At 44.5% G+C, this 22,187-nt stretch overlaps 1 protein-coding gene across 9 annotated transcripts in view; it reads right to left on the bottom strand.

The window, feature by feature from the left end:
- LOC132381789 (reticulon-1-like) overlaps positions 1-22,187 on the bottom strand; it is a 180,523-nt gene that overhangs the window by 139,309 nt on the left and 19,027 nt on the right. For 5 of the 9 annotated variants that reach the window (XM_059951356.1, XM_059951363.1, XM_059951357.1 and 2 more), the window contains one exon: positions 16,039-16,095. In XM_059951356.1, the coding sequence (XP_059807339.1) occupies positions 16,039-16,095 (57 nt within the window). Of the gene's footprint in view, positions 1-16,038; positions 16,096-19,282; positions 19,306-20,653; positions 20,710-21,920; positions 22,088-22,187 lie in introns of those variants that run through there. The other 4 variants (XM_059951358.1, XM_059951364.1, XM_059951360.1 and 1 more) reach the window with 3 other exon arrangements.

Genomic DNA, 22,187 nt, shown 5'->3' with positions numbered 1-22,187 from the left:
ACCAAAAGTGGGCTAGTCGAGGGGAGGCATCCCTCCACCCTGATTGACATCTGAGACCCTATGAGTCAGGATAAAAGAGGGTCTGGGGAACAGCCCCTTCAGACGCACCAGAAGAAACTCTAGAAATCCCGTAATAGCGTAATAGCGACAGCCAGTGGAAAGCCCACGTGCGTCCTTTTCCATTTGCCTCGGAATTGGTGGGCCTTACCACGGAAGAACGGCTTTAGCTAAAACAAAGGAGAAATCAGCCCCAAAGACTCTCGAAGGATTGACATCATAAAAGGAATGGGCAAGTTTTAAACTCTCTCTCTTGACTCCAACCAGAGGCTGCAGCCTGCATGAACTCGAGTGACTTTTATATTTCCATCGGACAATACATTATCCCCTAGACAACGATAGAGCTATTTCTTATTGATTATTATTATACCCGCGCTTTTAGATTTAGTATTGACGACGTATATTATCTGTATGTTTGCATTGATATTATTTTTGTGTATTTTATCAATAAATACTGTTAAAAATAATACCATCAGACTTCAACGGACCTCTCTATCTTTGCTGGTGAGTGACCCAGTTACGGGGTACGTAACACTGTAATTTCCTTTACTGAAATACAGACACATCGGATTTCGGCTTCTCTTTCTCAAATTTCACAGTGAACTCAGTCATATTATGATCACTGCCTCCTAAAGGTTCCTTCACCTCAATCTCTCTAATCACCTCTGGTTCATTACACAATACCCAATCCAGTACTGCCGATCCCCGAGTGGGCTCAACAACAAGCTGTTCTAAAAAGCCATCTCGTAGACATTCTACAAATCCTCTCTCTTGAGATCCAGCACCAACCTGATTTTCCCAATCCACATGCTTAGCTCAACCCATAAAGATACTGCAGCTTCCAATCCGATGTCACCTCTTTCTAATGATTTAATATCATATCTTACCGATAAACCCACGCCACCCCCTCTGCCTACCTGTCTATCCTTCCAATACACCGTGTATCCTTGGACGTTCAGCTCCCAGAGACATGCATCCTTTAGTGACGCCTCAGTGACGGCCACAATATCATACCTGCCAATCTGTAACTATACAACAAGGTCATCCACCTTAATCCCTATGCTGTGTGCATTTAAGTCCAGTATTTGGTACTTTTTGCTTTAATTTTGCTTTCATAAGGCATTGGTCACACCATATTTGGCCCCTGTGAGCAGTTTTTGAACCCTTACCCAAAGAGGAATGTGCTAGCATTGGAGAGAGTCTAGAGGAAGATTCGGAGAATGATTCTGGCAAAGAAATAGTTAATATATGAGGAGATTTTAGAAGAATGAGGGCTTTCACATTGAAACCTATTGAATATAGAAAGGCTTAGACAAAGTGGACATGGAGAGGATATTTCCAATAGTGAGAGTGTCTAGGACTAGAGGGCACATTCTCAGAACAGAAGGATATCTCTTTAGAACTGAGGAGAAATTTCTTCAGCTAGAGGGTGATGAATCTGTGGAATTAACTACCACAGATGTCTGTGGAGACTGTCATTGAGTATATTTAAAGTGGAGGTTGATAGGCTTTTGATCAGTAAGGGAGTCGAATGTTATGGGAAGAAAGTAGAAGAATGGCATTGAGAAGGAAGATAAATCAGCCATGATTGAATAGTTGAACAGACACAAAAGGTCAAATAGCCTAAATCTGCTCAAATGTTTTATGCTCTTTTCGGGCAGCAAGCAGACAGAGGAAAACTGTGAAAGTAAATTAGAAGGATAATAAGCAAAAGCCATAGAACAACCATGGTGTAAGGGTATCCTGTCCCCTTTAGTAGGGAAGAATAGATTGGGCCTGGATGAACATGACAGCTGACTAGCAGAAAGCTCAGGACCGCCCAGCGCCCACCGTCCAAGACCAGTGAGCATTAGCTTTGTTCTTCCATTTTATCTGAATGATACGATTAAAGAAAAGTTTCTATGAATGAAGTGCAATCCCATTGCAATATACAGGGTCAATAAAGGGATTTATTTCCCAAAGCTGGAGATCAGAATGCAGCAGATAGTGAGGTCAGCTGAGAAGATCATTGGGGTCTCTCTCCCTGCCATCATGGACATTTACACTACATGCTGCATCCGCAAAGGAAACAGCATTATGAAGGACCCCACGCACCCCTTATACAATCTCTTCTCCCTCCTGCCATCTGGGAAAAGGCTCCAAAGCATTCAGGCTCTCATGACCAGACTATGTAACAGTTTCTTCCCCCAAGCTATCGGACTCCTCAATGCCCAGAGCCTGGACTGACACCTTGCCCTACTGTCCTGTTTATTATTTATTGTAATGCCTGCACTGTTTTTGTGCACTTTATGCAGTCCAGTGTAGGTCTGTAGTCTAGTGCAGCTTTCACTGTGTTATTTTATTACGTATTTCAGTCTAGTTTTTGTACTGTGTCATGTAACACCATGGTCCTGAAAAACGTTGGCTCATTTTTACTATGCACTGTACCAGCAGTTATGGTCGAAATAACAATAAAATTTGACGACTTGAGAATCAGGTTTTTTTTATATTAGTTTTTTTTATACATTTTCTATATAACTACAGATTAAAAAAAAACCCAGATCAAAATGAAGGACATTGATACAGTGCAAAAATAAGCTAACAATCTGGTACAGAGAAAGATAATTGAAAAAGCACCTAAATTGAAGACAAGTAAAATTAGTGTCCTCCCCAAGCCCCACAACACAAAACAAAAACAAGGAAACTCCAGACCACCCACAACACAATATAGAGAATATAAATCAGGACCATCAAACTCCCAAACTGTGAATACACTTAGCAACAGAAGATATTAATGCCTACTACCAGAAAAAAAGAGCTGAAAGCAAGGGACCGAAAAAAAAAACCTTAGTTAGGAGGAAGGTCATGAAAGTACTCAATAAAAGGTCCCCAGACCTTATGGAACTTTAAGTCCAAATTAAGAATTGAATAATGATTTTTTTCAAGGTCCAAGCAGGCCATAATATCATTAAGCTATTGAGCATGCGTGGGCGGGGCAACATCCCTCCATCTAAGAAGGATTAAACGTCTAGCCAGGAGAGAGACAAACGATAATATTCGACACTTAGACGAACTCAGGCGTAAATCTGTCTCACCCCAGAAACCGAATAGAGCAATTAAAGGGTTTGGTTCTAGGTGGTGATTCAGAATATACGATAACGTTATAAAGACATCTTTCCAAAACTTCTCCAAGCTAGGACAAAACCAGTACATATGAATGAGAAAGGCCTCGCCCCTTTTGCATTTATCACAAAGCGGACTAATGTTAGGGTAAAATCGAGATAGTTTAGATTTAGACATATGGGCTCTATGAACAATCTTAAACTGTAAGAGGCAATGGCGGGCACAAAGAGAGGTTGTATTAACCGATTTGAGAATCGAGTCCCAAGTCTCATCAGATAAGGAGGTATTTAAATCGTGCTCCCATGCCATTTTAGTTTTATCCACAGGGGCACGTCGTAAGGCTGCTAATTTATCTTGAATACTTGACATTAAACCTTCACCTAGTGGATTAATGGAAAAAAAAAGTCCATAGCATTTTACACAGGCATTTCAGGGAAGTTAGGAATTAAAGGAACAATAAAGTGTCTAATTTGGAGATATCTAAAAAGATGAGCATTGGGCAGGTTGAACTTAGCGGAGAGCTGTTGGAAAGAAGCGAAGCGATTATCAATAAAAAGATCTTCAAAATGTCTAATGCCCTTCCTATACCAATAATCGAATGCTGAGTTGTACATAGTGGGAAGAAAAAGGTAATTATGTACGACAGGGCTGGAAACGGAAAAACCATGGAAACCATAAAATTTCCTAAACTGAGCCCAAATACGCAAAGTGTGTCTAACAAGAGGATTAACTATTAATCTGGGCAAACTACTAGGGAGTACATAGCCAAGATGTGCAGAGATAGATAGTTCTTTAGTGGAGCTCAACTCCATTGCCACCCAATTAGGGCACTCGGGTTGGTCATGGAAAAAAGACCAAAAGGTAGCACAACATATATTGACTGCCCAGTAATATAAACGAAAGTTAGGTAAAGCCATGCCACCCTCTTTTTTAGATTTTTGGAGATAGACTTTATTAATTCTAGAGCGCTTATTCTTCCACAGATATGACAAAGTAATCGAGTCTAAGGAATCAAAAAAAGATTTAGGAATAAAAATTGGGATTGATTGAAATAAGTATAAAAGTTTAGGGAGAACATACATTTTAACAACATTAATACGACCTACCAAAGACATAGACAGAGGTGACCATTGTACCAGACTCTGTTTTATAGTATATGCAAGATTGACAAAATTGAAAGAGATCTTTAAACTTCCTTGTGACTGTAATCCTGAGATAGGTAAATTGATTATGGACTACTTTAAAAGGGAGATCACAAAATGTTAATTCTAGTGCTTCTTTATTAATTGGGAAAAGTTCGCTCTTATGTAAATTAAGTTTATAGCCAGACAGCTGGCTAAACTGGTCAAGAAGTGAAAACTTTGGAGGTAAGGATGTAGACAGATTTGAAAGAAAAAGTAATAAGTCATCAGCATAAAAAGAAACCTTATGCTCAACACCCCCTCTCCAAATCCCAGTCAATTCAGGACAATTTCGAAATGCTATTGCCAAAGGTTCAAAGAGAAAGGGACTTAAAGGGCATCCCTGATGGGTGCCACGTTTGAGGTTAAATAACTGGGATTTCTGAAAATTAAGAATCAGGTTTAAAATCACCAGCATACTGTATGCCATGAAATCTATTGTCTTTGTAGGAGCAGTACAATAAGATACATAATAATAGAGAGAAAGCATGAATTACAGTGCCTATAAAAAGTATTCATCTCCCTGAGAAGTTTTCATGTTTAACAAAATTGAATCACAGTAGATTTAATTTGGCTTGTTTGACACTGATCAACAGAAAAGACTCTTTCATGTCAAAATGAAAACAAATTTCTACAAATTAGACTAAATTAATTACAAATTTAAAAAAACACAAAATAATTGATTGCATAATTACTCACCCCCTTCAAGTCAGCATTTAGTAGATGTACCTCTCGCAATAATTAAGCATTCTGTCTGTGTGGATAGGTCTCTATTAGCTTTGCACATCTGGACAATGCAGTTTTTCCCCATTCTTCCTTACAAAACTGCTCAAACTTTGTCAGATTGCATGGAGATTGTGAGTGAACAGCTCTTTTCCAGTCCAGCCACAAATTCTCAATTGAAATTGAGGTCTGGACTCTGACTTGGCTACTCCAAGTAGCTCTGCTGTTTTAAAGTCATTCCTTTGTAGCTTTGACTTTATACTTGGGGTCATTGTCTTGCTGGAAAACAAATCTCTCAAGTTGTAGTTCTCTTGCAGACTCCAGGATTTCCCTGTATTTTGCTGCATTCATTTTACCCTCTACCTTCACAAGCCTTCCAGGGCCTGCTGCAGTGAAGCATCCCCACAGCATGCTTCATGTAGGGATGATGTGTTTTTGATGATGTGCCATGTTTGGCTTAAGCCAAAAAGCTCAATTTTGGTTTCATCAGATCATAGAACCTTCTTCCAGCTGACTTAGTCTCCCACATGCCTTCTGGCAAACTCCAACTGAGATCTCGTGAGATTTTTTTCCAACAGTGGCTTTCTCTTTGCCACTCTCCCATAAAGCTGTGACTGGTGAAGCACCTGGGCAACAGTTGTATGCGCAGTCTCTCCCATCTCAGACACTGAAGCTTGTAACTCAGCCAGCGTTGTCATAGGTCTCTTGGTGGCCTCCCTCACTAGTTCCCTTCTTGCACAATCACTCAGTTTTTGAGGGTGGCCTACACTAGGCAGATTTACAGCTGTGCTATATTCTTTCCATTGCTTGATAATTAAGTTAACTGATTTCCAAGAGATATTCATTGATTTGGAAATTTTCTTGTATCCATCTCCTGGCTTTTCAATAACTTCTTCATGGAGTTGCATGGAGTGTTCTTTTGTCTTCATGGTGTAGTTTTTGCCAGGATACTGATTCCCAGCAGCTGGAGCTTCCAGATACAGGTGTATTTTTGCTACAATCAATTGCTACAATCATCTTGACCACACCCAGTCATCTCCATTTACTCCATTAACTAAATATGTGACTTCTACAACCAGTTAGCCACACCAGTGATGATTTTGGGTGTCATGTTAAAAGGGATGAATATTTACAATTAATTTATATCACTTTGTCGAGATCTGTTTTCACTTTGATGTAGAAGAGTCTTTTTCTGGTGATCAATGTAAAAAAAAAGCCAAATTAAATCTACTGTGATTCAATGTAGTAAAACAATAAAACATGAGAACTTCCCAGGGGTTGAATACTTTTTATGGCACTTTATGTTAAATAGATAAATAAGTAGTGCAAAAAAGTGAGGTAGTGTTCACGGGTTCAATATCCATTCAGAAACCTGACAGCAGAAGGGAAGAAGCTGTTCCTGAATCATTGAATGGCATCTTCAGGCTTCTCTACCTCCTTCCTGATGGTAACAATGAGAAGGGGGCATGTCCTGGGTGATGGGGGTCCTTTTTGAGGCCTTGCTTCTTGAAGATGCCTGAATACTATGGACTCTAGATATCATGACAGAGCTGACTAATTTTACAACTCTCTGCAGCATACAGTTCAGTTTCAGTTTATTGTTATTTAGAAACCAAAATGCAATGCAGCTAAAAAATTAGACAATGTTCTCCAGAATGATATCACAAAAGCATACAACAAAGCAGACTACACCAGAAAATCCACATAACGTTTGGTAATCCCCAAATCCAGAGTCCGGAGAGGTCGCTGCATATTAAGTTCGTGCTACCATCTTAGCGCGTTTCCCAAAAAGGAACTCCAAATCCACCAGACAAAACAAGACTACCCAGACATACCAAGTCAAGAGACCAACTCTACCACCCAACAAACCAAAAACTTAAGCTACAAGACCTACACAAAACCACATAGTTACATATATAGTTAACATATAGTTACAACAGTGCAGACAATACCATAATTGATTAAAAAACAAACCATGGGCACAGTAAAATAGTCCAAAGATGTTAAAAGACTGTAAGTTCGAAAGAAACCACCACAGTTTCCACAAGTCCTCAGGGTCCCAATAGACTCGTCATCCCACACAGGCTGCAGAAGGGAGTACCCCCGCTATGGACCTCCACGGCACCAGATCCAGCCTTGCAGACGCAGCACACAATGAAAGCTCCGTCGGACACAGCCTTGCAGACGCAGCACACAGACCACAGCAGACTCTGAGTCCATCGAATCCCCGAGCCTCCGACCATCCCCTCCAGCACAGCCTCTCCGAGCACCATCCTCTGCCGAGCGCACAACGACGCCCCTACCAACAGCCATTGGCAACACAACCCCGAGGACTGGGGGCCTGTTCTTCTCAGCAGAGTCCCGGACCTCACAACAGCAGCAGCAACAAAGAAGGCCTTCCTGGAGATTTCCAGATGTTCCTCCATGCTCCCACGTCTGTTTTTCATCAGATTTGGATTGATCATCAGATCAGATTACTTCAATCCTGTGCAGTATTGACCCCACCTCTCCCCCCCCATACCAGATGGTGATGCAACCAGTTAGACTGCTGTCCATGCTACATCTGTAGAAATTTGCCAGTGTCTTCAGTGACATACCAAATTTCTTCAAACTCTCACACACTCCTTGGGAGTGTGGAGGAGCAGAAGGATCTGGGGGTACATGTCCATAGATCCCTGAAAGTTACTCAGGGGTAGATAGGGTAGTTAAGAAAGCTTATGGAGGGTTAGCTTTCATAAGTTGAGGGATAGAGTTTAAGAGTCGTGGTGTAATGATGCAGCTCTATAAAACTCTGGTTAGGCCACACTTGGAGTACTGTGTCCAGTTCTGGTCGCCTCACTATAGGAAGGACGTGGAAGCATTGGAAAGTGTACAGAGGAGACTTACCAGGATGCTGCCTGGTTTAGAGAGTATGCATTATGATCAGAGATTAAGGGAGCTAGGGCTTTACTCTCTGGAGAGAAGAAGGATGAGAGGAGACATGATAGAGGTGTACAAGATATTAAGAGGAATAGACAGAGTGGACAGCCAGCGCCTCTTCCCCAGGGCACCTCTGCTCAATACAAGAGGACATGGCTTTAAGGTAAGGGGTGGGAAGTTCAAGGGGGATATTAGAGGAAGGTTTTTCACTCAGAGAGTGGTTAGTGCGTGGAATGCACTGCCTGAGTCAGTGGTGGAGGCAGATACACTAGTGAAATTTAAGAGGCTACTAGACAGTATATGGAGGAATTTAAGGTGAGGGGTTATATGGGAAGCAGGGTTTAAGAGCAGCTCAACATTATGGGCTGAAGGGCCTGTACCGTGCTGTATTGTTCTATGTTCTAAATATAGCCACTAAGATATAGGTATCACTTTGAGATCAACTGAATGTATAGAACATAAAAGTAAGGATGTACTGATTAGGCTTTATAAAGCTCTGATCAGACTATTACTATTATCGGACTATTAAATTACTATTGTGAGTAACTTTGAGAACAGACTCAGAATAATTGGGTGTGCCTCTAAAATTGTGATGAGGAGGAATTCCTTCAGCAAGAAGATGGTGAATCTCTGGAATTCATAGCCACAGGTGGCTATGGAGGCCAAGTATATGTATAATTAAGGTGAAAATTGATAGATGCTGAACTAGTAAGACAGTTAAAAGTTACGGGCAAAAGTGGTTGAAAAAGAAATCAGCACTAATTGTAAACATAAGAGGTTCTATAGATGTTGGAAATTTTGAGCAACACATAAAATGCTGAAGGAACTCATCAGGTCAGGCAGTGTCTACGGAGATGAAGAAACAGCGGATGTTTCGGGCCAAGATCCTTCCTGATTGAGTCCCGTGTATGGTTTCAGCCCGAAATGTTAACTGTTTATTCCCCTCCATAGATACTGACTGACCTGATGAGTTCCTCCAGAATTTTGTGTGTGTTGTTCAGCTTTGATTGAATGTGGAGCAGACTCAATGGACTAAATAGCCTTTCTTTTCCTTTATCTTATCCTATGGCGTCTCTTCTCTTCAGTTGTCCATCTGAATCCGATGATGACATCCACTCCTTTAACAGTGAGATCCTTGATGACTACACAGTCCTATCTTGGACCCACACGTTCTATTGCAGGTGGGACATGTATATGTGGTAGTGATGATAGCGATGGCAACCATGGCTACATTTCTCTGGCTCTCTTCTACTGGTTGTTCTTTCCATCTCCAGAATACGAACCCCGTCCCTACACAGCTGTCGCCAAGTGTTACGGTTAGCAGCAACATCCTCCAGGTCCTCAGGTCTGACCTTATACTTCCTTAAAGCATTCTTCATCTGATCATTATAGCGCTTCTTCAGCCCTCCAGCTGAGTGTCGACCATGATGTAGCTGGCTGTATAACATTCTGCGGGGTAACCGACATGGGAGCATCCTTATCAGCCCCAGCCACTGCAGCTGACGCTGGGTGATCATGGCCTCAATACTTCTGCAGTTGGTCTTTACAAGTATTTCAGTGTGAGGCACCCACTCACACCCAGTAATTCCCAGGATGTGCTGAAGGCAGCTTATGTGGAAGCGCTCCAAGGACTTGATGTGAGGGCTCCAAGCTTCACAGCTATAAAAGAGGGTGGTGACACAGACCGCTTGGTATACAGCGATCTTTGTGGAGGGACGAAGGCTCCTGTTCTGAAATACTCTACACCGAAGTCTCCCAAAGGTAGCTGATTCCTGTTTAATGTGGCTCTGGATGTCGTTGTCAATGCCTCTATCCTCAGAGAGAATGCTCCCCAGATATTTAAAAGATGACACTACTGACAGCTTTTCATCACCAACAGTGAAGGCAGGTAGGGTGGGTGGGACACTGACTCTCTACTGGCAAACCACTTCTGTCTTGGTGGTATTGACGGTCAGCCCCATCCTGCTGTACGCTCTCACCAACACAGCAAGGACAGTCTGAAGATCCTCCAGGGTATGGGCCACAAGAGCACAGGCCTATATTCAAGACAGAGATTCATAGATTTTTTGATGTTGCAGGATAAGAGGTTGGTGCAGAAATCTGACAGATGGAAAAAATAGGTATGATTTTACGGAAAGACAGAACAGGCTGAATAGCCTCTCCTACCTCCAAATGGGTAGTCAAGTAAAGGGAGAGGCAATGCACAAGATGCTGGAGGAATTTAGTGGGTCAGGCAGATTCTATGGAGGAAAATGGACAGTTGAGGTTTCGGGTCAAGCCCCTTCATCTGAAATGAGGGAAATAGCCAGTGTAGAGAGGGGGAGCAAGGGCAGGCAGGCTGTAGATGAATCTGGATAAGAAGAGCAGATTGGAGGAGGGGAGAGTTGGAATTGTGACAGAGACTGGGAGGTGATAGGTGGATGTAACAGATGGCTACAGATAGGAGACAATGGTGGAGCATGGAGTATTCATATGGAGGTTATGGAGAGGGCACAAAATGAGCCCCTTGCATTCATCTTTGTAAAATATGGTGGCGCTAATGTCACAATAAAGGAGGTAGTTGGAGAGGAAATTGGTTAATATAGATGGCTGGTACTCGAGATTAGAAAGGTAGGGTGCATCCTGGGCTATTACAGTAAGCCACTGTTTGCAGCTCTCTTTAGAGATAGAGGCATAACAAGAGATCTTGCTGTTGCAAAGATTGCAACCCTGTTCAGTAAAGTGAGTGAGTGACTTAGGCTTGTCAACCTTACAACGGGTGACAGAGACAATAATCTGGGCAAATCCAATGGAAAAAGCAAACTGTGCTATAAAACTATGGCTGTCCCAGTACCCATGACTATGGTGACTGATATTCTGGGCATTGGATAGAAAACCTGCTTGAAAAATTGCTGACCATGCAATTAAAGGGACTGTGCCAGTCAGCACATAAAATTTACCAAAGGACAGGAAGCACAACATTAGTGGTCTCTGTGGTACAATCCCCTCCTGTCTGAGGAATAAGGGAGTTACCAGGACTGGGAGTGGGATCTCCGCCTTTGATGATATATTTAGTAATACCTACGTCAGGCTGCTATTTATTGACTACAGCGCAGCGTTCAACACAATCATACCCTCAATTCTAATTAACAAGCGACAAGCCCTGAGCTTCTGTACTTCCCTCTGCAACTGGATCCTTGACTTGCTCACTGGGAGACCACAGTCTGTGTGATTGGAAATAACATCTCCTCTTCGCTGACAATCAACACTGGCACACCTCAAGGAGCAGAGCCATCCATCACTTTACTCCCTCTACACACAATTGTGTGGGTAGACATAGCTCAAATGCCATCTTTTGCTGACAACAGAACTACTGATAGCAAAATTTCAGATGATGAGAAATCCTGCAGGAGCAAGATAGATCAGCTGGATGAGAGATGCTGCAGCAACAGCCCTACCATCAAAGTCAAGAAGACCAAAGGATTAATTGTGGAGCTCAGGAAGAGGAAGTCAATGGAAAACACACCGGTCGTCATCAAGGGATCAGAAGTGGAAAGGGTGAGCAGTTTCAAGTTCCTGGGTGTCAACATTTCAGAGGATCTAAGCTAGTCTCAACATATTATTACAATTACAAATAAGGCATGACAGCAGTTATATTTCAATGGGAGTTTAAGGAGAGTTATTTGTCACTAAAGACACTCACAAATTTCTACTGATGTACCATGGAGTGCATTCTAAATGGCCACGGCACAGGATTGGAAAAAACTGCAGAAAATTGTAAACTCTGCCAGCTCCACATGGGTACTAACCTCTGCAGCATCCAGCAAATCTACAAAAGGTGGTATCCATTGTTCAGGACACCCATCAGCCAGGACATGCCCTCTGCTCATTGCCACCATCAGGAAGGAGTTACAGGAGCCTGAAGACACATACTTAATGTTTCCGGAACAACTTTTTTCCCTCCGCCATCAAATTTCTGAATGGACAATGAACCCATATACACTACCTTGCTACCTTGTTTCCTCTCGTTATGCACTACTTATTTAATTTAATTATATATACTGTGGTAGAAATGGTTAAAACATTACAGGTTTCCCCTGCTATTTGAAGGTAGAGCATTTCTATGAAATGGTTCGTAAGCCGGAATGTCGTAAAGTGAAGAAGCAATTACCATTTATTTACATGGGAAAAATTTGTGAGCATTCGCAGACCCAAAAAATAACCTACCAAATCATGCCAAATAACACATAAAACCTAAAATAACACTAACATATAATAAAAGCAGGAATGATCTGATAAATACACAGCCTATATAAAGTAGGAATACTTTTCTGCAATTATTGCAGCACTGTCCACCGCAGCGAAAATCTCACGCAAACACTCTCGGCAGAAAGACTCGGCGCAAGTGCTCTTGGCAGAAACACTCTTTCCAGTAATCTTTAAGCTATGAAGCTGCCAAATCATACCAAATAACACATAAAAATAAAGTAGAAATAATGTACGTCCAGTGTAGTTTCACTCACCGGAATCAGGAAGACTGTGAACACACTGATGATGGTGTGTTAGGCTGAGTCGTCGGAGGTTGGGGTGGTGGGAGGTAGAGGAGACTGGGGTGTCATCTCATCGTCATCTGTTTCCATCAGGGCAGGCAGGTCACCTTCTTCTATGTCTGCCTGCCTTGATGTCAAAGGTTGAGTTTCATCGTCTGCTGTGGCTGATGTGGAAGGCTTGAAAAACGACAGTATGCTTGACAGCTTAGCCTCACGCATTTTTCTATCATACAGTTCTTTGTAAGCACTCAAACCATCCTGTAAATATTCCCTAAACCGACGTACCCTTTCAAAATTAAAGTCATACTTTTCTGCAATCATTGCAGCGTTGTCAATCGCAGCGAAAATCTCACGCAATTGCTTCATGTTCAGTTCCTGGACGACTTCACTTTCGGGCCGTTTGCTACTGCATTCGACTTCAATTGTTGTCCTTTCCTCTTCATTGGCTCTTCATCTATCAGTTCTTGGTCATGGAACACCAAATCCTCTTCCACATCATCTTTGTCAACTTCCACAAGCCAAACTCACTTTGTCCACCACGATCGAAACGCTTTATGATGTTTAGTTTTACACTAAGTGTGACACCCTTACACGCTCTTTTAGGCTTTTCTGATACCTTAGAACTCATTTTGCTAACGGATGCACAAAATAAATCGACATAAAGCACAGATGCTCACAGGCACGTGTTTAAGCAATGCCGGCTAGAATGCAGTTCCGGGGGAGGAGCTTGGCTGCTCGGTGCGTGCTGCCTTTTTCGCATGCTGCCTTCTTTAGTAACAGTGAAAACACCTTGTTAGTGAAAACAGATAACTAATGTAGGTCTTTCATAACAGCGAGGTGTTGTAAAGCGAACGTTCAAAAAACGGGGGACACCTATATATGAGCAGCTGGACTTAAGATTGCTGACGCGAGTCAAGAATAACCTTGGATGATAAGTGTAGTACCAGGAACTCCAATAAACAAGATACTAAGCCCCTGGGACCAAGAGGGAGGACATGTCTGGGGGTAGATTATGAGTCCTGATAACAGGGAACAAACAGAACTGTTACATTTGCACTGAGAGATAACTGACATGTCTTTTAAACAATTGATCATGTACTGAGTGTGGAATGCTAAACAAAGTTATGAGAAGTTGCTTGTCTTGCTGTATAACTATGAGCTCTGTACAACCTAAAAATCAGAGTTCTGGTGGCAGTGGAGACTGCTGCAGACTCTCCATGGTATCATGCTAATAAATTCTTAAAATGACACTCGAAGTCACTCTGGTGCTCTTAGTTAGTACTTCCATGGTATATTTTTTTATTTATTTAAATGTATATAAATTTATATTTTTATTATGCTTTGCAGTGCACTACTGCTACAAAATAACAATTTCATGACATAAGCCATAAATGAACTGAACTTCTGTACATAGGGGATTGTTCATTTGACAGTTGACAGCCTCCCTTATAAATGCAGTAAAAGAACAGAGGACAATGGCAGACTCAGGAGGACATGCTCGACTGGACACAGTAAACATGTAGCAAATATGGTTTAGAGCAGAGAACCATTAAATCATGTGAGGAAGTGAAGAGAGGTAGTTTTACATCAGTACAGTAGTTTTAAAAACACAGGGACTGCCACCTGGGATTTAAGGATATTGAATATTGGGTTCCTTAAAACAAAAAGGTGCATGAAACACTCAGGCACAAAGGCAAAAAGCCATGTTAAACCTTCATGAAGCGGGCCTTGGCTAAAGTATCACATCTAATTTTCACTTGAAGGTGTGGAGAAGATCTAATGGAATGGTGCTGTGATGGTATGAGTTTGCTGACCATGAAATTCTAAACTCAACAGAGATCTTAAGCCTTATCCGATAGTTAAAGGTACCTTCACTAAAGGGAGGCTATACTGTAACTCCCTACTTTTCAAAGATTAGTTCACTTCCCTGTTTATCCTTCATGGCATGTCTAGCTGCCAATACTCACTATTTGAGCGGTGGGTCCCTACCAGGGAAGTGATACTTCCAGCTAATGAAGCAGGTTAAAATTTATTACAAATGATTTAAAACCACAAAGGATTTCCAAGACACAAGTCCAAAAGCTAAAAAGATATGCCAACGAGTTGCAGACAAACAAATGAAGGCAGAGGAATGAATTCTAGTTCACTTCATCTTTCTGCCATTCTTCTTGATGTTCCTGGACCATTGTTAATATTCCTGACTGCTTTCTTACATTTATTTAATTTCCTGCCTATGGGGTGAATATATGTGGTATTCTTTCAAAAATGCATCTTTTCACATTGGTGGTCTAAAAAGTTCTGGAGAAAGAGATTTCCAGATACCCACAATTTAAGCTGTAAATGCTAACTCTTAAGCACACAAATCTTCCAAATATTAATAGATCAGTTATTTGATGTGTTAAGTGATAGTATCGAACAGATCTGCAAGCTTCCTTGAATGAAATAATTTAGCCAATGTTGTCTGGTTGGATACAGGCCTAATTATTATAATCCCATTGTTTTACACTGCAAGTCATGAGCAGATAGCCCAACTGCTATATAAACAGTGCTGCTAGTTGCAAAGCAGTCCTTTTAACTTTAAACTGATCACTGCTTTCCATTTACATTTAAACCAAAGACTGGCTCCCACTTACAACAATACTCAAAAACAATACTTTAATCCTTACAAGCATCGGCTTCTGTGCAGAAAGCTGAGTTTGTCTAAAAAGGAAGTGGACATTGAATACCCATCACAGTGGCTCAGTTGTTAGGGGATGTTCTCTCATAGCAGATCAAGTTAAAAAGAGACTTAACAATGGAATAAGGTAAAAGGAGAAGTGACAATTGAATTCACTGGAGTTGGTATTGTGAATACAGGTTTTTTTGATACAAATGCGCAAGGTCCTTCACAGATAAAGCCCTCCTCACCACTGCATGCAGCGCTCCCACATGAAAGCAGCAGCAATCATCAAAGACCCCTACCATCCACCAGTGTGATGATTTTTCTCATTACTACCATCAGGTGTGGGGTAGTTTAATGGTTCAGGAATGATGATTACTGTACAACCATCAAGCTTCTGGATAACTTCATGTTTTTCAACTCTCAACTGATTACATAACCTGCAGACTCACTTTCAAGGACCATATTTCTTTGTGTTTGAAGTTTACTTGATTTTGCACATTGGTTGTTTGTTAGCCTTTGTCTTTTTAGCCTTAAAGTCTTTCCTAAATTCTATGGTATTTCTTTTTTCCCTGTAAATACTATACTTTCAAGAAAATTAATTTCAACAGAAACATCTACATACTTTAATAACAAATTTACTTTGAAGTTTGTCTCTATAAACTAGCCCTTGAATAACCTTAGTCTTACAAATCTCCCAATAACCCCAGACAAAAGAGAACATCAAACTCTGCCTCTTCCACATTTCCCAACCCAATCTTCTCACTTGGCTCCATGGAATTTATATAAAAAGACTCCTCCCACAACCACATACAGCAAAGACAGCAGCAGCCACCAGGTATGGCAAGGATTCACGAGCGAGGCTTACCTTCAGTGGAGGAAGGTGTGGAATCTGGAGTAGTGGAGACAGTTGAAGCAGATTCCTCTGTTGGTCAAAGTGAAACAAATCACATCAAGCTAGTTAATGTTCCTCCGGCCCCTCACCATCACCACTCCCCTCAACCCCAGTGCTATCTGAGGGTCAGCATGCCCCTCAGATGAAGTGGCAAAAGAATACTCATGTCTTCCTCCACCAAGCTGAAGTGACTCAGAACTATCACCAAGTCGAGAGTCTGAACAATGGACTAGCAATGCTGTATGTGTTACAGTCAGTGCTGGTGTGACAGTGTTATGACTGACTGTGTAAGTTGCAATCAGTTCACATGAGGTGTGACAGTAACAGTTGTGCTTTAGTCAAATATATACGACTATATATAAGGTATGCATGCATGTGTGCGTCTCCATAAATGGAAGATGACAAGAAGTACACTAGGGCTAACACACACACACACACACACACATGTATATGCATAGTTCATCGTCAGTATGAACAAGTTGGGCTGTAAGATTCAATGACCCATTCTTCCCATCATCACTGTGTCACTACTGACAGGGCAGTGTATGTACAGAAGCACACAAAAACACAGATCATCTTGTTTTTGTGACAGCGCAGGAGGGAGGGGGAGTGTGTGTGAGTGTGCATGTGTGGGTGAGAATGAGTGTGTGTGTGTGTGTGAGAGTGAGTGTGCATGTGTGTGAGAATGAGTGTGTGTGTGTGCACATTAGTGTGAGTTGGTGTGGGAGAGAGGGAGGGTGGGAGAGAGGGTTGGGAGAGGGGGAAAGAGAAAGGGAGAGAAAGGAAGAAAGAGAGGGGAGAGAGTGAGACAAGGAGAGAGAGCGCAAAAGGGAGTAAGAGAGAGGTCGAGAGAGGGAGAGGGACATGGAGAGTGGGAGAGTGAGGAAAGAAAGATGGGGAGTTAGAGCGGGGACAAGATGAAATGGGAAAGTGAGTGGTAGGTGCAAAGACAGGGAGAGAGGGGGGTGGGAGAGAGTGGAGAGGGAGAGCAAGAGGAAAAGGAAAGGGAAAGAGACGGAGAGAGGGGAGGCTGGAGAGAGAGGGGAGGGAAGTAAACAGAGAGGAGGAAAGTAAGAGACAGGTGGGAGATAGGGAGGGGTGTGGGGGAGAAAAGGGTAGAAAGTGGGAGAAGGGATGGGGAGTGGAGGGAGAGGAAGTGGCAAGGAGAGGGGTGGAGAGAGAGAGGGCAGTGAGAAGAGGTTGAGGAGAACAGGGAAGAAAGAGAAAGAGTATGGGAAAAACAAACAAAGAGGTAAGAGTGAGGGGGGGAGAGAGAGGGGAGAGAGGATGGAAAAAGAGAGAAAGAGTGCTGGCAGAGTGGAGGAGAGGGAGAGGCAGAGAGAGGGAGGAGAGGTGAAGGGGAGATAGGGAGGGGCAAGGGTGCGGGAAAGTAGTATGGAGGAGGATGGTTAGACTAGGGAGAGAAGGGGTTGAGAGAGGGGAGGAGTAGTAGTAGAGTAGGGTGAGGTGGAGAGAGGGGGTGTAAGAGGGAAAGAGGAAGAGTAGGGAGAGGGGTGGAGAGCAGGTGCAAAGTGTGATGGGAGAGGGGTAGGAGAGGTGTGAGAGGGAGAGGAGGAGAGGGAGCAGAGGGATAAAGAACAAATAGAAGAAAGAGAAAAAGGGGAGAAAGAGGGAGAGAGAGAGGAGGGGAGAGAGAAGGTGATTGACAGGAGGAAAAGAGACATAAGGGGAGGGTGTGAGAGGGAGAGAGTGAGGTAAGAGAGGGGTGAGAGAGAAGGAAAGAGCAAAAGGGAGAGAGAGAGTGAGGAGAGTGAAAGAAGGGGAGGGAGAGGGGTAGAGAGAGAGGGAAGGAGAGGGAGGGAGGGCAGAGTGGAAAATGAGAGGGGGCAGGGATGGAGAGAGACCAAGGGAGAGGGGGAGAAGGAGAGGCAGTGCAAGAGGGAGAAGGAAAGAGAGAGAAGGGGTGGAGAGAGAGGGAAAGAGCAGGGAAAAGGAGAGAGAGGAAGGAGTGGAGAGACACCGAGAGGGAGAGAGGAGAAGAGCAGGAGGGGAAGAGCAATAGGAAGGCAAACAGAGAGAGAGAGAGAGGGGGGGTGTGGAGGAGGAGAGTAGAGGGAGAGCAGGAGAAAAAAGATAAGAAACAGGGAGAGTGGGGAGAGAAAGGGAGAAGGAAAGCAAGGTGGGCAAGGGAAGAAAAGAGTAGAATTGGGAGAAGAAGCATTGGGGAAGGAGGTAAGAGGGAGACAAAGGGGAGACAGGGAGAGAAGAGGCTGGCAAGAACAGGGACAAGGAATGATGGGGTGGGGGAAGGAAACAAATGAGAAGTGGGGAGTGGGAGAGGGAGAAGGAGCAAGATGGAGAGACAGAGGGAGGGTGGAGAGAGATAGAGGAGAATGGGGAGAGAAGAGGGAAAGTGAGACAGTGAGGGAGAGGGGGAGAGAAGGGAAAGGGTGAGAGGGGGCCAGGAAGAGAGGTAGTAGGAGAGAGAGGGCGAGGGGAAAAGAGCGGGAGAGAGAGGTGGAGTCAGAAAGAGGGGGCATGGAGAAACAGCGAGGGATGGAGAGACAGAGGGAGAGGAGAGGGAGCAAGGAAAAGGAAAAGAGAGAAGGATAGGGAAGAGGGTTAAGAGAGAGAGATGGAGAGAAGGAAGAGGGAGAGCAAAGAGTGGTTGTAGACTGGTCATATTCTGCATGGAGGTCGGTGACAAGTGGTGTGCCTCAGGGATCAGTTCTGGGACCCCACACTCTTTATGGCTTTTATAAAATACCTGAATGAGTAAGTGCAGGGATGGGTTAGTAAATTTGCTGATGACACAAAGGTTGGGGGTGTTGTGGATTGTGTGGAGGGCTGTCAGTGGGACTTTGATAGGATGCAAAACTGGGCTGAGAAGTTGCAGATGGAGTTCAACCCAGATAGGTTTGAGGTGGTTCATTCTGGTAGGTCAAATATGATGGCAGAATTATAGCATTAATTGTAAGACTCTTGGCAGTGTGGAGGATCACAGGGATCTTCCGGTCCGTGTCCATAGGACACCTAAAGCTGCAACGCACATTGACTCTGTTAAGTAAGAAACCATATGGTGCATTGGCTTTCATCAACCTTAGGATTGAGTTTAACAGCTATAACCGTGGGATTGAGTTTAATGTTATAGCTATAAAGGACCCTGATCAGACGCCTGATAAGTACTGGTCACCTCTCTACAGGAAAGATGTGGAAACTATAGAAAGGGTGCAGAGGAGATCTACAAGGATGTTACCTGGATTGGGGAGCACGCCTTATGAGAATAGGTTGAGTGAACATTGGCCTTCTCTCCTTGGAGTGACAGAGGATGAAAAGTGACCTGATAGAGGTATACAAGATGATGAGAGGCATTGTCCGTGTGGACAGTCAGAGGCTTTTTCCCAGGGCTGAAATGGCTAGCATGAGAGGGCACAGAGTTAAGGTGCTTGGAAGTAGGTACAGAGGAGATGTCAGGGGTAAGTTTTTTTACACAGAGAGTGGTGAGTGCGCGGAATGGGCTGCCGGCAACGGTGATGGAGGCGGATACGATAGGGTCTTTTAAGAGACTCCTGGACAGGTACATGGAGCTGGGAAAAATAGAGGGCTATGGGTAACCCTAGGTAGTTTCTAAAATAAGTACATGTTCGGCACAGCATTGTGGGCCGAAGGGCCTCTACTGTGCTGTAGGTTTTCTATGTTCCTATGCTTCTAAGGGGGGAAAGGGAAAGAGAGAGAAAGAGGAAGAAGAAAGGTAATAGGCAGTGGTGGGAAATAGGGAGAGGCAAGGGGGATAGAGAGGGGAAGGAGGTGTAGGGCGGGAGGAAGGAGAGAGGAAGGTGAGAGGTGGGAGAGAGGAGGGAGTGAGAAAAGGTGACAGATAGAAGGGGAGAGTGAGACAGGGAGAGTGAGGTAAGAGGTAAGAGAGAGGGAGGAGGGGGGTGATGGGGAGAGGGGGTGGGGAAAGAGGGGTTGGGAGGGGGGTGGGGGAGAGAGGGGGTGTGGGCAAGAGTGAGGCGGTGAGAGGGAGGGCGAGTGGGCAAAAGAGAGAGAGGAGGGTTAGACGGCAAACACGAGGAAATCTGCAGATGCTGTAAATTCAAGCAACACACACAAAATGCAGGCCAGGCAGCATCTATAGGGAGAAGCGCTGTTTACGTTTCGGACCGAGACCCTTCGTTAGGACTAAATGAAAGGAAAGATAGTAAGATATTTGAAAGTAGGAAGGGGAGGGGAAAATGAAAAATGATGAGAGAAGACCAGAGGGGGTGCGGTGAAGCTGAGACGGGGAGGAGGAGCATTAATAGAAGTTAGATTCACACTTCCCTAACTTCCGTTAATGTCCCTCCTCTCCTTCTTACCCCATCCCTGATATATTTAGTGTTTCCCCCCTCCCTTTTTTTCTTTCTCTCTCTGCCCATCACTCTTTGCCTGTTCTCCATCTCCCTCTGGTGCTACCCTCCTTCTTTCTTTCTCCCGAGGCCTCCCGTCCCATGATCCTTTCCTTTCTCCAGCTCTGTATCACTTTCGCCAATCACCTTATCCAGCTCTTAGCTTCATCCCACCCCCTCCGGTCTTCTCCTATCATTTCGCATTTTCCCCTCCCCCCCAATACTTTCAAATCTCTTACTATCTTTCCTTTCGGTTAGTCCTGACGAAGGTTCTCGGCCCGAAACGTTGACAGTGCTTCTCCTTATAGATGCTGCCTGACCTCCTGCGTTCCACCAGCATTTTGTGTGTGTTGCAGAGGAGGGTTAGAGCAGGGCAGGGAGCGAGGGAGAGGGACAGAGAGAGTGTGGAAAAAGGGAGGTGGAATTAGGGTGGGGAGAGAAAAGACAGGAAAGAGAGAGCTAGAGGTGGAGAGAAGGAGAGTAAGGGGGGGAGAATGAGAGAGAGCAAGGATGAGAGAGAAAAGGAGATAGAGGAGAGAGTGTAAGGGTGAGGAGGCGAGGGGGGAGGGAGAGGGAATGAGAAGGACAGAGATGGAGGGGTAGAAATTGAGAGAGAATGAAGGGGCAAGGGAGAGACAGGAGGAGGAGGAGTGGAGAGAGACTGGTCGGGAGAGCAGGAACAGGAGAGAGAGTAGGGGAAAGAGAGGAAGAGGGGTAATGTGGCAGATGATGAGGAAAGGGAATGACGAAGTGGAAAAGTGGTTGAGAGGGGGAAGAGGAGGGAGGGAGGAGAGACAGTGTGAGTGCTCATTGAGATGGTGATGAGTCTGAGGGAGAGATGCAGAGGTGGAGATAAGGTGAAGCTGGTGGGAGGATGAACTTGTGCATCAGCACAGGTCCCCATGGTCCTGGGTCCACTCCACCCCTGAGGACACAGCCACCCACTCCCCTATCTGCAGTCCTTGCTTGAACTCCCAATCTCCCTCTCCTGTTGCACCTCTTCCCTCCCCTCAGCGCCCACACCCCCTCCATCTCACCCACTGCCTTTCCACTAACACCTTTTCATGTTCCCTCTTCCATTCTCTTTCCACCCACCCCGCCTCTTCTCTCCCCATCTCTTGACAACTCCCTCCACCATAACCATCTCCACTTCCCTAAGCATCCCCAACGTTCCTCCTTCCCTCATCTCCCCCTCCCTTCTCTCTCACCTCCCTTCTGTTCTCCCCACCACAACCTGGCTTCCATCCCTCTCTCGACCATCCACTCCCCCTCCCACAACTCGCCCCACCCCTCCCACTTTCTTTCTCCACTATACACCGCCCCCACTACGCATCACCTCCCCCTTCCTCACATCTTCCTCCTCCCGTCCTCTCCGCCCTTCCCCACCCCTCCTTCCTCCTCCCCGCTCCCAACCCTCCTACCGACCCACTTCCCCTTCTCCTCTCCCGTTCCTCCTTCCCTCTCCCTCCCCATGCACCGGTACCGGCAGCGAAAGGGCGGACGTACTGCAGGGGCCGAAACCCAGCACCTGCCCCATCACATGCGGCCCGTCAGCGGCAGTAGCCGGACTCTCGATGCGGAGCCGCCAGCCCGACCACCATCTCTGGGCTCCGGGCTGCCGCCCAACTTAGTCCCCGTCAGCCGGGGAACTCATCATAGGCCTGGAAGATGCTCCGCTACCTCTTCCCCTCCCCCACACTCCTCCTCTCCGTCTGCCACTCCCCTGCCTCCACCTCTTCCGTCCCTCTCTGCCTTCCTCTCCTTCCCCCACCA

The sequence above is a fragment of the Hypanus sabinus genome, chromosome 26 (assembly GCF_030144855.1).
Source record: "Hypanus sabinus isolate sHypSab1 chromosome 26, sHypSab1.hap1, whole genome shotgun sequence".
In the NCBI taxonomy this organism is placed as follows: Eukaryota; Metazoa; Chordata; class Chondrichthyes; order Myliobatiformes; family Dasyatidae; genus Hypanus; species Hypanus sabinus.
The sequence above is the reverse complement of the archived record's forward strand: the minus strand, read 5'-3'. Positions and strand labels throughout refer to the sequence as shown.